This window comes from Pipistrellus hanaki, assembly GCF_964339955.1.
Source record: "Pipistrellus hanaki genome assembly, chromosome: 12".
NCBI classification, from domain to species: domain Eukaryota; kingdom Metazoa; phylum Chordata; class Mammalia; order Chiroptera; family Vespertilionidae; genus Pipistrellus; species Pipistrellus hanaki.
In genome coordinates this window covers 14,314,803-14,329,533 of record NC_140514.1, presented here as the reverse complement: position 1 = coordinate 14,329,533, position 14,731 = coordinate 14,314,803, and the positions used below count along the sequence as shown (strand labels likewise).

At 37.1% G+C, this 14,731-nt stretch overlaps 1 protein-coding gene across 3 annotated transcripts in view; it reads left to right on the top strand.

The window, feature by feature from the left end:
• BABAM2 (BRISC and BRCA1 A complex member 2) overlaps positions 1 to 14,731 on the top strand; it is a 312,412-nt gene that overhangs the window by 26,148 nt on the left and 271,533 nt on the right. Inside the window, exon 1 of one of the 3 annotated variants that reach the window (XM_084900184.1) lies at positions 4,282 to 4,444. The exons of 1 other annotated variant lie outside the window; for it this stretch is intronic. In XM_084900184.1, the coding sequence (XP_084756310.1) occupies positions 4,394 to 4,444 (51 nt within the window). In that variant the 5' untranslated portion in view covers positions 4,282 to 4,393. Of the gene's footprint in view, positions 1 to 4,281; positions 4,445 to 14,731 lie in introns of those variants that run through there. One more of the 3 variants, XM_084900183.1, reaches the window with a different exon arrangement.

Sequence of the window (14,731 nt, the reverse complement as noted above, 5' to 3'; positions counted from 1 at the left end):
CGGTATGTCTTCTTTCATTCAAGGTGATGTTTTTGAGATCCATCCATATTATCCCTTATATGAGTATTTTTTATTGTTGAATTCTATAACATTGTATGAATAGGGCACAGTGTTTTAATTCATTCTTCTATTAAAGGACATTTGAGGTTGTTTCCAGTTGTTGGCTATTATGAATAAAGCTGCTGTTACATTTTTATGTCTTTTTGTGAAGGTATGTTTTCATTTTCTTGCGTAAATACTTAGGAGTGGAATTGCTATGTTATAAGCTAAGTGTATGTTTAACTTTGTAAGTATGTAATTTCTAAACTATTTTTCAAAGTGGTTGTACTATTTTATATAACTACTAGAGGCCCGGTGCACAAATTTGTGCACCAGTGGGGTCTCTTGGCCTGGCCTGTGGGATCAGGCCATAACAGGCTGATACCCCCCAAAGGCGTCTGGGATTGTGAGAGGGCACAGGCCAGGCCAAGGGACTCCACAGGTGCATGATTGGGGCCAGAGAGGGACGTGGAAGGTTGGCCAGTAGGGGAGGGATCATAGGAAGGCTTCAGGGCATGTTTGGCTGTTTCACTCAGTCCCAATTGGCTGGACCCCAGCAGCAAGCTAACCTACTGGTCGAAGATCTGCCCCCTGGTGGTCAGTACATGTCATAGTGAGCGGTTGAGCAGCCTTGGCATATTATGCTTTGATTCGTTGAAAGGATGACTGGATGACCAGACACTTAGCATATTAGGCTTTTATTATATAGGACTAGCAATTTATGAGCAGGCTAGTTATCCCATATACTTGCCAACATTTGGTATTATTGGTCTTTTACATTATATCCATTCTAGTGAATGTATAGTGGTATCTCATTATGGTTTTGACTTTTCATTTTTATGTACTTACTGGCTATTCATATATCTTTTGTTGTGAAGTGTCTGTTGAAATCTTTTGCTCAATGTTTTGATTATAATGTTGGTCTTTTTGTTGAGTTATGTGTGCTTTATATAGTTTAGAAAGAAGTTGTTTGTCAATATTTTCTCCCACTCTGTCTCTTCCCTTTTCATTTTCTTATGGTATTTTTCCAAGAGCAGAAGTTTTTAATATTGGTGAAGTCCAATTTTACAGTTGGCTGTTTTTTCAATTTTATTCATCTAGGATGGATAGGGAACATCAGGCCTGAAGGCTATATAAGAATGAGAAATAATTTGGTCTGGGCCTGCCAAGGCATTAGAGGTTAGTTAATTAAGTGTTTGACCAAATATTGTATAACAGGCTAATTTTTAGGTTGATAATTTTATATGGCCTTCAAATGATATAATAAATATCCAAATAACTCTTGGTAGAAAAAAGGTTCCTCACCTCTGATCTAGGTTATTGATTTGAGTTTTTTTTCTTTTCTAAAATTGGTGTCTAATGCTATAAATTTCTAACTACTGCTTTAGCTGTATCCCACTGGTCTGGATATGTTATGTTTTCATTTTAATTCATTATATATTTTTAATTTCTCCTTTGATTTCTTTTTTAGCCGACAGGTCATTTGGAAATGTCATTTAATTTCCAGAATTTTTTAGATTTTTCAGATATCTTTCTATAGTTGATTTTGAATTCCATTGTGATCCAAGAACATACTTTGTATAACTTAGATCCTTTTAAATGTAGTGAGACTTCTTTTATGGCCTAAAATATGGACTATTTTAGTAAGTTACAGCATCTTGTTGAGGGTACAAAGTTGGTGCCAACAAATGCCTACATTTCTATTAATTATCTTTGTATTTCAGAGTGGTTACCCCCTCCCCCCTATTTTTTTTTTTTCTTCAAGATTATGGCACTGGCAATAGTGCCTTCAGATCAGAAAAGAAAGGCTCATCCTTTTTTCAGAGGAGGTAAAGTAGAATTTTAAGAATTCTGGTCTGATTTAAGAATAAAGGGTAGTTAGGACACTAGGTTCTTTATGGAGGTGTATGGAGGGCCCAGATGTGCTTCTATTTGTTTTGAACTAGTCCCTATTTTTATTATTTTTGCCTGTAAGGACATTGAATTACCCTCATCTTTAGGATATTTCAGACAGAAGTTGGCAAATGACCTTTGAGACATTTGGTGGCAATTCCAGATAGCACAGCCATTCCAGACACTTCGGGTTGTTACCTGGTAGGCTTTACATGGCATTCTCTGATAGTTGATCGCCATTAATTTTCAGTGGATCATTAGTCTATTTTAGGGGGAATAATTGAGATTTCATATTTCCATTCCCCCAAAAGATAGAACCATGTCTTAATTTCTAGTATATGACATCATTCACATTAACTTGTATATATTGATTCTTAATAAACTTATCTTTTTATATATATTTATTTATGAGGTAGATATAGATCTTTGTTTCTGTTGAAATTAAAAAGTAAGACCTCTGTCTACTATAACCAGACTATTAATTCTTCATACAACTGTTCTTTTAATACTGTTCCCAGGCTGCTATCAAACCTCTAATTTATTGAAATCCTTATTCATGTTTCCAGAGTCAGGCAAGATAATCATCTTTGGATTCTTCTTCAGCCAGTTCTGTGTCAGCATATAAAAAAGAAAACCAGCAATGGCTTTACCCTTCACATTTCCCTTTTGATACCATTCACACTACGATCATTAGTAACAACTACAACAACAACAAAAAAATAAATTCTTGTTTTTCTTCTGCCTTTGGCTACAGGGCTAGGTTGTAAAAGGAAGGGAACAAAATGTTTTAGTAGGGTCATCATTAGTGATGGGGCATTCGAGCCATTAAACAAACAAATAGCTTAACAAAAAAATCCAGCAAAATATAAAAGTGGATGCTAGAGGATTTAGGAAGTTGCAGGGAGTTTTGTTGACACAGGATTTCAGATGAATACCAGACACATCTAATATGTGGGAGGAATGAAGCGACAAGGGAAGAGAGCACCAGATATTTGAACATGATTTTCTTGACTGTTCTCTCTGAAGGATAACTCTGCCTACAGAGGAATGGGAATAGAGTTAGCCTGAAGATTAAGAGCAATGATTAAAAAAATATTTTTATTGATTTCAGAGAGGAAAGGGTGAGAAAGAGAGAGATAGAAACATAAATGATGAGAGAGAATCATTGATTGGTTCCCTCCTGCATACCTCCTATTTGGGCTCATGCCGGCAACCCAGGCATATGCCCTGACCAGGATCGAACCATGATCTCCTGGTTCATAGATCTGTGCTCAACCGCTGAGGTATGTCAACCAGTATGCCAGCCAGGAGAGAGGATGTTTCTTTTTTTAAAGTTCTTCTGCATTTTCAATAAAAATTACGTTTTCCCTTTCATTGTGCCTAAGAAATTAAAATCTTTTCATATTATTGTTGTTCTATATGGTAACCCTGTTTGATAGTGGTGCTGGAAGCCTAAGAGGATGTGGTTGTATTCAGTGTCTAGAAAAGTTACAACTCATCTCTAGTTATTTCTTCCTTTGTACTTATGCCCAAACCTCTCCATCTGGAGAAGTGCCAATTTGCTACTAAATTTAAATAAATAAGAACATTTCTCATCAATAGGGGTGGCAAATTTAGCCCCTCTTTAGAGCACTGAGCAATTTATGACCATATGTTAAATACCATAAAACAGCTTTAAAGACTTGGTCCCTGGCCATTGCCAGATTGCACCGTAGGAGTGCCGCAGCACTGCGAGGGACTGGGAACGCTTCCTCCGGCCCTCGGAGGCCTCCGTAACGCACTGATGTCACAGCCAAAGAGGCCTGTTTTCAAACATTCCCTTTATAAAGGTGAAATACTGAAAGATTCCATTTTGGCATTTGGGTGCAAAGAAGGAAAGACTTCTTTTTGATTCTTAAGGGTCAAAATTAGTATGGAAAGTGGTGTGTGGGAGAATGAGTAACTTGGCAGCAGTGAGTCCAGAAGGCAAGTCTAGGAATAGGTAATAGATATCCTACTCATTCTTTTTCTTGGAGCATGAACTGTAAGGCATAAGCAAACCAAATTGCGCATGCTTCTCAATTGTTTTCCTTTTGCCAAATTTATGGAATGAATATTAATATTAAAAACAATTTTTAGAATTTCATCCCATTGGACCGACAACAATGATTTATTTTCTTTTAGAGTATGACTCATTATTTGGTGAACTCCAATGATTAGTTTTTCTTCTTACCATCACCACAGCCTGTGAATCATTTTATGGCATTCAGTGGGCTCATGGCTGAAAGAATGAAGGTGTGTGCCAGCAAACATGTGATTTTTGGTTAAGTAGTGCTGTAGGGCTCTGGGTGGACTTTTAACGGGTGAGGAAACCACTGGTTCAGGCAGGGCCAAGTGTTTTTAAATAGGAATAGGCACCAGATATTTGTACACGATTTTCCTGACTGTTCTCTCTGAAGGGTAACTCTGCCTACAGAGGAAGATGATGAAATCTGGCTGTCAAAGGTCCAGGATTCCTAGCCTTCTCGAATGTGTAAGTGCCAGCCTGAGGGCTGATTTCCTGTCAGTTCCTGTGTGGTTTGCACTACATCCTCTTTGCAACAGATCGGTATTTTAGGTCATCTATCACAACTGCTACCCTGTACATTCTTGGCAATTTGATCTGTATGCAGAAGGCAGCTGGTCTACTTCTCTAGGAAGTGCAGTTGGAGCTCTGGTCTCCCTTTTTCTAAGGCCAGGAAGCACACTATTGTTACTCATCGCTGCTTTCTTCCTTTGAAAGAACAAAAATCTTCAAACTTGGGCAAAGTTGGAAAGTGCTGGGTAGCACATTGAAGTTACCCTTTCCATTTTGTTAATCTAGGGCAAAACCTTGAGTAATCTTTGACATCCTTTGAAATCTTGTCTATTTTTTTCCATAATATATGTATGTGCATTAGTGGTAGAAACCTTTATCCCACTCATTACAAATGAAGTCATGCTTAAGTCATCAGTCACATCAAGATGTTTTGTTTTGTTTTGGACTTTGATTTTTCAAGAATATTATTGCCCAGTTATTATTATTATTTTTTTCTGTTTCTTTCCCTTTACAGTTGGGGTTTTATACTCCTGTTTCAGCATATTAAGACTATTCACTTTGAATATGACTTGAGTATTTGCCTTGGATTTTCAAACTCTGTGAAACACAGAGATATTTAAAGCACATGTCTTCACTATTTAATGTTAAGATAAATGTATTGTTTCAGTTGTTCCAATTATCATACCATAATAGGTAAACTATGTTGAGAATTTAGAAAATGTTCCTCCTGTCTTATGACTCAGAAGTCTCATTTTGGCAACTTGATTTTATTTATGTAGAATAGGAATTCATGTAAGAGAAGAACCTATTTCTAAAGAGAATGCACTCATGCTTGAGTAATTTCTTATATATATTTTTATTTAGGGAGGAAGGGAGAGGGAGAGAGAGATAGAAACATAAATGATAATTGGCTGCCTATGGGCATGTGTCCTTGACCCTAATTGAACCTGGGACTCTTCGGTACACAGGCTTGTTATCTATCCACTGAGCCAAACCTGCTAGGGCACATGAGTTATTTTAAATAATATTCTCTTTTTATTGAAATATTTGGGTTATATTGCTTAATACAATTATATAGGATTCCAGGTTACAATTCTATAATATATCATCTGTATATTGTATTGTGTGTTTACCACCCCAAATGGAGTTTCCTTCCATCATTTATCCTCCTTTACCCTCTTCTACCTCACCTCATTCCCCTTTCCTTCTGATAATTACCGTGTTGTCTGTCTATAAGTTTTTTTTTTGTTTGCTTTTTGCTTAATCCCTTCACTTTTTTTCACCCAGTTCCTTACCCCCTCCCCTCTGACTGGGGTCAGTCTTAAATAGTATTCTTTTTTTTTCCACAGATTTTTTTTTTTTTTTTTTTTTTTTTTAAGAGAGAGAGGGAAAGACAGAGAAACACATTGATTGGTTGTCTCTTGCCACCTGCAGGAGCTCTGCCCAGGGCCTGGGCTGGGGAGAAGCCTGCAATCAAGGTATGTGTCCTTGACCTGAATGAACCCAGTACCCTTTGTTCCACAGGTTGACACTCTATCCACTGAGCGACACTGGCTAGGGCTTAAATAGTATTCTTACAACCCACTGTGGCACAGATCATTTCTATTTCTTCTTTTCATTTTTATAAAAACTCTGTCTTTTAAAAAAAATTGCCATCTTTTATAAAGTTTAACAACATCATTAATATATCTCTTGTTTTTTTGTGTGTTTCTGGTCCTTAAGATGAATGAAGGGAAAGGAAAGAGAAATTGTGTTGTTTTACAGGAAAAAGGGAATTTTTCTGAAGGTGGATTTTATGTCAGATGTATGGACACCAGGCAGTATCACCATAGAAATAGCCCAACTCCTGATAATGCACTAAGGATGGCATGAAGGAAGAAATTTGGGGTTCAGGACATGGGAAAATTTGATATCTAGATTATTTATAGCAAATCAAATTTGTAGTTCCTGAAATAATATGTTGTTAAACTCTAGGGATAGGAACCTTTGGGATCTTTAAGGTTTACATGGCTTATATAGTAGCTGATCAAGAACTGTTTATTAAATGAGTGAAACCAGGGCACTAAAAGAGTATATCTTATGTGGAAGGTCTTAATTGGAAGGATACTAATTTTTGGGACCTTGTAAGTGGGACAAGGGGTACCTAAAGATTTGAGAAAGAGCAGCATAGTTTCTTCATTGAAGAAAGGGCTAGGAACTATGAAAGGTTATATAGATCTAACTGGTTTACATGCATATTTAGAAAGAACCTAGGAAATGACTAGCAAAAGTAATTTGCAACACTTGGGCTAGAATAGGACTAATTTTACTTTGTAAAGAATAACTGTTAATAGGTTGAACTCTTATTATAGAATGATGAGTATGGTACATTGGGAAGAAAAGAATAAATTGAATTTATCCCCAGAGTAGCATGGCCTTTGATTCTGTCCTTGGGTTGGATCTGATAAGCAGATCATGAAATGATTAGTTAGACATAAAATATGTTGCTTGACAGTATGCCTAGAGTCTGTCATGATTAAAGAATGAATGCTGCTTAATGTTGAAATAAGATAATTGGTCATTTTAATATAGAGCAAATTGCAAAATTGTTTCTTCTACAGTTAATTTTATTTTTTACTGCTCTTTCTGTTTCTCCTTTTTCTGTTTTTCTAAGTGTAATTTCACTACAGTTGGGTAAGACAAGTTCCAGCTGGTCACACTCAAACATCAGACCTTTTACCTTCTTTGGCAGTGTTGTCCATCTACTCTAGAAAGGAAAGAAAGAATCCACAAATCTCAAAGAACTTTCACCCTACCATTATCCAGTCATTATTGAGCACCTACTCAGTCCAAATTCTGAAGCACAGTTTTTGAGGGCCTCCATTGTTTGGGACCATCCTAACCTTTCCAGCATTTTCTCTACTCTTTACCCCCTTCTCTACTGTCCCAGCTTTCATTTTCCACTCTATAGTTGCTCTCCCTTTCAATATATTGGTTCTACTAGTGTTGTCTATTCTAAGGGGCACATAATTTGTTTTCTATTCCTTAAATTTTGCAAATTCTTTTACCCTTGCCTATAACTACCATTTTATTATTTTTTATTTTTAAAATATATTTTATTGATTTTTTATAGAGAGGAAGGAAGAGGGATAGTTAGAAACATCGATGAGAGAGAGTCATCGATCAGCTGCCTCTTGCACACCCCCTACTGCGGATGTGCCTGCAGCTACAGTACATGCCCTTGCCCGGAATTGAACCTGGGACCTTTCAGTCCACAGGCCAATGCTCTATCCATTGAGCCAAACTGGTTTCGGCTGTAACTACCATTTTATATAATATTTCTTAGTTGCTTTTTAAAAAAATATATATTTTATTGATTTTTTTGCAGAGAGGAAGGGAGAGGAATAGAAAGCTAAAAACATCGATGAGAGAGAATCATTGACCAGTTGCCTCCTGCACACCTCCCACCGGGGATGTGCTCGCAGCCAATGTACATGCCCTTGACCAGAATCAAACCTGGGACCTTTCAGTCCGCAGACCGACTCTCTATCCACTGAGCCAAACTGGTTTCGGCTATTTCTTAGTTTTTATCTAAGCCTACTATGAATAGTACTAAGAGTAGACATTTAAAAAAATAATTGATTAGACTGAGCCTGACTTTAGACTAAGAGGTAGTAGTCAGTGAAGTAGGAGACTGGGGCAGATTGTTCAAAGACCTCCACAATAGTATCTCTTGTCCCACATGATCTGTTATACTGTCTGTGACCTTGGCAGCTCCCTTCCACTTCAAGAATTGAAATGTAAGTTTTCTTCTCTTGAATTTGAGTGGAGTTTTGACCAATAAAATATGATTAAAATAAGTTGTATGACTAATGAGGCTGGGCTATAAATGGCAGTATACTGGTGGCTTTATTCTCATTAGCAGGAACACTTGAGCTTGGGGCCCTGCGCCACTACCTTTGAGGTTGCTCTACTGTCAGGTAGCCAACCCACATGAAGAGGCCACATGCCACATGTTGGCACTGCAGTTGGCAGTTCTCGTCTTGGAGTTATCCCAGCCTTAGGCACTAGATATGTGAGTGGAACCATATTGGACCCTTCAGACCAGCCTATATACCAGCTGTATACCACTGAGAGGCCTCTTGCCACACTGTCGGGAGCTAAAGAATCACCGTCTACCTTCTGCTCATGTTTCTAACCCACAGAATCTGTGAGCATAATAAAATGGTTGTTGTTTTAAGCCTCTGAGTTTTGGGGTAGTATGTTAGGTAGCATTAATAATTGGAATAGAGACACTAAAGAACAGGAGCAGAAGGAGGCGTGTGGAAGAGATGAGACTAGGAGCACGGATACAGAGGTTCAGTCTCCAGAGGGAGGAGGAAAAGACGGAAGGATCAGGAAAGAAATAGGTAGATTTTGTGGAGATAGCGTGGGTAATTCACTATATAAATACATGTATATTTTGCTATGTTTATATTTGGATGAAGGTGAAGTTGGAGATCCTTAGCAAGGGGTAGGTCTAGCGAGGGCCTGACCACCTGGTCAAGTTCCTGGCCTTTAACAAGTACTCACGTGAGGACAGACAGAGGCTTGGGTTTTATCATCCTGGTCTGCCTTCCTCAAGAGTGAGGAAGTGAATATGTAGGTGTGAAGTACTCCAGCCCTTCAGAAGAAGAAAGGCGATTCTCTCCAGAGGAGAGCCTTGTACCTCTGTGGCTCCATTTATAAGTTCTCAACCGCAACATGACTCTTTAGGATTTCGAATGACCCAAAGCTGCTGAGGTTTTAGGAAATGAAAAGAAGCCTACTTCTAGAGTGGGGACCCTAAGTAGCAGCTTTCTTGAGAGGAGAGGGAACAAATCTAGTTTTAGTTCTGGAGCTTCAGAGGGCTTTTGTCCCCATTGAGGACTCAGCAAGTGTTGTTAATTGAATGGCAGAATTGATTCTCATTTTCCGTAGCATCCAGCAATCTGGCCACCAGCCACATGCAAGTCAGTTTGTTTCTGTGAAGGATGACATACTGCATGTGTAAATGTACTCTCGAGTCCGGAAATCCTGCAAGTTGTAGTTTTCCTTAGTAAATACCTAATTTCTTTCCAACCTTAATTAAAAAAATTAATCTTTTAATTAAGGTTATAGAAAAAGAGATGCTTTAGAACCTTATTGAAATGCTGTTACTGGACAGAAGAACATTACTTTTATGACAGGGTAGCCCTGATGTATCAAACCTTGACTTCATGTGTAATAGTTAGAAGATAGAATTTGCCCCTGTGTTATCAGGGACTTGACTATATTTCATTTGGTCTCTATTAGATGCTTTCATTTCACCATTTCTTAATCCCTCTGACCCCCATGTTGGAGTAACTTTGGTATATCTGAGATGTGATCTGTGTTTTGTTTATTTCTCCATCTCTTCCCTGAAAATTGTGGCACATGTAGATAACTTGCTCTTACAGACCCTGCTTGATTTCTTTCCAACTTGCATAACTTTCCTGGCAGGAGCATGACTGTCTTTTTGCTTTGTTTTCATCAACTTAAATTTAAATGATCAAACAGAAAAGTGTCATCGCGATATCATGGCTTTTAAAAGACTGCTCATTTTCTGTTGCTTGATTATTTTTGATTCCCCCCCACTATTTTCAGTGAATGTTGGCTAGAGCTTGTGTAGCTTTAACTGTTTTTTACTTTGGTAATAGTTTTATTTTATTCATTGTTTCTGAAAGCATCTTCTTTTGAAGAGTTTTAATTTATTTATCCTTATTTTTCAGCATCCTAAATTTTCATTAATTTCCATATATTCCCCCCACTTTGGCTTCTATGAATTAGGGGACTTGCTTTTGTTCATTGTTAGACTTGTTGTTTAGCACTGTCGTGTGTGAACTCAAAGGACTCTTCATACTTTTTTTTTTTTTTTTTTTTTTTTTTACATCTTTTTTGGTCCAAATGCTGGGCAGAATTATTTGACAGTAGAAAGTATTATTCAGTTTTTTCCCCTCCATGAATTCCAAAGGCTATTGCTTAGTTTTCACAGTGTTTCTGAGAGTTTATGAGTGGGTTTTGCACGATTTTCAAGCACTGTTTTGTGGGAGCTGAAGAACAAGGTCCAGCCTGATACTGTTCTTTGTGTGCGTGTTTGATTCTGCTGCTAGAGTTGTGGTTTGTGCCTGCAGATGCACTCAGCAAAAGACGTTGTTACACATTGACCTCGGGATTCAAAGAAAGATTGGTGCGTTGCTCCCTTACAATCTAGTATTTTGTGGTTAATTCTTCTGATTTTCTGGCAAGTGTTGCTTGTCTGTGTCAAGCTTTGCCACATCAGCCTTAAAGTTCTGCTTTGTTTAATTCAGCTAGGATTTAGAAAGAAATATTTACAATTCTATATTTTTAAAAGTATTTTTACTTAAATGATCTCGTGCTAATTTTCCAACAGCTTTGGAAGGCCAATAATCCTGCTGTGTGTGTGTGTGTGTGTGTGTGTGTGTGTGTGTGTGTGTGGTGAGGGGTGAGGGGTGACGTGGGGGAGGAGACTTACACAGTCTAAGTGACTAGCCTGAGGTCACTAACTAGAAAGTCAGGGATCCAGAACTCAAATCCAAGGCTTCCACGTACAGGTTTGATGCTTTCCCCACTGTAACATTCTGGGAAAGAAATAACACTTTTATTATCACACAGTAACAATGTGCTTCTCAGTAGTAGCAGGTAAGAACAAATCAAGGTGAATAATCAGGTGCTCATGGTGAGAGAATTATACAAGAAATAAGAACAAGCAATGACATTCCTGAATAAGCCAGTATCAAATGCTGATGACTTCTGCCATCCATCAGTTGACCAGTAACTGATTGGGAAATTAATAAACTTCTACTTTTGTGTGGAACTCTCTTGGACCTTTGAAGAGTAATAACTTGTAGTTGGTTATTTTTGTTTTGGTTGTTTTTGAGGGTAGAAACCACAAGCAGAATTTTGCTGCAAATAGGTTGAGAAGTTAATCAGGTTTATGAGAGAAAGGCTCAGTTTCAGGTTTGAGATGCAGATAATCTTAAAATCCTAAATGTATTTTACTCTATGTGTCTTTAAGACTCATTAGCCTGTGATCTTATTTTTAAAAAATACATATTTTTTATTTATTTCAGAGAGGAAAAGAGGGGGGAGAGAAAGGAGAGAAACTTCAATGGTGAGAGAGAATCATTGATCTGCTGCCTCCTGCATGCCCCTTACTGGGAATCGAGCCAGGCATGTGCCCTTGATGGGAATCGAACCTGGGACCCTTCATCTGCAGGCTGATGTTCTATCCACTGAGCCAAACCAGCTAGGGCTGTGATCTTATCTTTTGAACCTTGACCTAGTAACATGGCTTTGTGATTTAGGTCTTATTATCTGTCCTGATATATCTTTAACTGTCTTAATTATATCTTTTTGGTATACTAAAAACTGGTTTAATTTGCAATTAGAGGGTAAATTAAAACAATTTTGAACCACTTTCTAAAATCAATTGGATTGTTTTCTTTAATGTGGGAAAGATGAAGGGAGAAAACTTAAAGGTCAAGATAACTGAAAGGTCCAGATAATAAGAAGGACTGGCTATGTATAGCTAAACTCTGGGCAACTGTGAGTGAAAAAAATTGTTTTTTTAAAAATCTTAAAATATACTAAAATTTATTTAAAAATGCAATTGTCAAAATACTCTAACCTTAACATATGCTTTAAATGTTAAGTACCCAGTTTTATTTTACTTTAGGATTAGAAGGAATCTGAAAGAAATTAGATATAAAAAACAAATTTAATTCAAGTAGAATAGTCTCTCCTCAATCTATAAGTTTTGATATAGTTCTTCTTAAGAGACATGGAGCACTAGCCAGTTTGGCTCTGTGGCTAGAGCATCAGGCCTACGGACTGAAGGGTCCCAGGTTGGATTCTGCTCAAGGGCATGTACCTCGTTTGCCAGGGCCCATTGCAGTAGGCAACCAATCAATGTGTTTCTCTCACATCAATGTTTCTTTCTGTCTTTCCCTTTTTCTTCCACTCCCCCTAAAAATCAATGGAGAAATGCTTGGGTGAGGATTTAAAAAAAAAAGAGAGAGAGAGATGTGGATTTGCCAGAAGTTATGTCATCCTAATAATTAACTGAAGTGGAAGAACTTTATTTTTATAGCTAAAGACCCTTGGATTTCATCTAATCTGCTACCCATTGTAGCAGTTTCTTTAATGGTGTCCTTGGTAAGTGAATATTGTGGACCCTGAAGAAGACACCTACTGAGAAAGGTGGCTAACTGAGCTCAGATTTAGAAAAATAGAGCTTAGCCTGGCTGGTGTCGCTCAGTGGTTGAGTGTCAACCTATGAACTGGGAAGTCACGATTCAATTCTTGGTCAGGACACTTGCCTGGGGTGTGCAAGAGGCAGCCAATCAGTGATTCTTTCTCATCATTGATGTTTCTGTCTCTTTCTTCCTCTGAAATAAATAAACATTTATTTAATCCCTCCCCCCACCCCAACAACAAAAGATTAGTAGCCATTTCTATGCAGGGCCTTTAATGCAAATTGCACTTAAGGGAGAAGCCTGCACTAAGCTATCTGCCCTCTGCACTGAATTACCTGCCTGAACTGTGTCCCTGCCACTTGAGCCAGTCCTTATAAAGGAATGCCTGGAATCTTCATTCAATCAGAGCCATACAGCTATACCAACATCAGCTTCTTTACAGCCCTTCAGAGCTGCTCCTTTCTGATGTATTGGGGCAGAATCTTTTAATTCTTTTTTTGTTACTGACACTATAATATTTTTTGAGGTATTAAACCAATTAAATTAATGGTTTGTGTGTATCTATAAAAATCAAGCTTACATGTTAAGTTTGTTATTTTCTCAGGTTTTTACTATTTCATGATATCATCGTTACTGATTTATTTTTAAAATTATATTTCATTCCTAGCTACTTAAAAAAACCACAAACAAAATCATAGAAAGATTGAGAAAACTTTCTTTTTATGGGGATCAGATGCATTGTAATAATGAAAAAAGAATTGGTAATAAATTGTAGTAATGAAACAGTTTTATGAATACGCATTAGAAAATTATTAAGACTAAAAATTTCTACAGTAGAATGCTTATTACTCAATAAAGTAATGCTAAATCATAGCATTTGGCTTAAAATATTGTTATTTTATGCACTGAAATAAATATACAGAAGTATAAGGTTAAAGGTTCATTTAAAACAAATATAACATCTGAAGATAGGACATGATACCCCTTCCTAATTAGTTTAAGTTTCTAAGAGTCGGCAACAGAGCTGATTCCCTATGATATACCTAAGAATCATGTAAGAGACAGTTCTTCGTTTTCTGAGAACTGTCTCTTATTGTAAGCCACTGTAAATGACTGGGCATGCTTAACTTGGAGAAGGGAAGACTAATAGAAGGGATCCTTTGTAGAATAATACCATGTAGAATAATGCTTAAGGTAGAACTAGCATTAATAACTAAAAGTGATTTTAACTCCATTTTTTTTTTTTTCAGATATAAGAAAGAACTTTTTTTTCCAGCAGCTAATAACTGCCTAGCAATAGAATGTGCTGCCTATGAAGTAGTGAGCACATTTTACTTAGAAGTGGTCACGGAAAAATGGATGAGCTTTTTCCCTTTCCTTTGTTCTTTTCAGTTTATCCTCTCTCTTTGCTTTTCAACATGGTTGCTGCTACTAGCCACAGTGGCTATGGAGTACTTGAAGTATGGCTCGTCTGGGAGCAAGACAGTATAGGAGGAAATCACAGAGAGGAGGATAGGATCCTTAATTTATGTATGAAGTTTTAGGCTTATTCTTTTTTGTTAATCCTTACTTATACTAGAGGCAGGATGCTCAAACAAAACAAAACAAAACAAAACAAAACAAAACAGCCTTTTTATTTTTATACTAGCAAGAACATTTGGAAAGAAAATTTACAAACAATGCCTTTAAAATAGCTACCCTCTTAAAAAAAACCCAGAAAGAAAAATTTAGTTATAAATCTAGTAAGATACGTTCAGGATCTATATCAGATATAAGGAGTAAAAAAGTCAATAAATGGAAATATGTATTCATGGATTAGAAGACAGAATATAGTTAAGTCAATTTTCCCTTAGTTAATCTATAGTTTTAGTGTAACGCCCATCAAAATTCCAGCAGGATTTAATAGGTATTGACAGATGATTTTAAAATTTATTTGGAAAGGCAAAGGACTTAGAAAAGCAAATACATTTTGAAAAGAAGAACAAAGTTGCACAAGTTAAACTGCTTA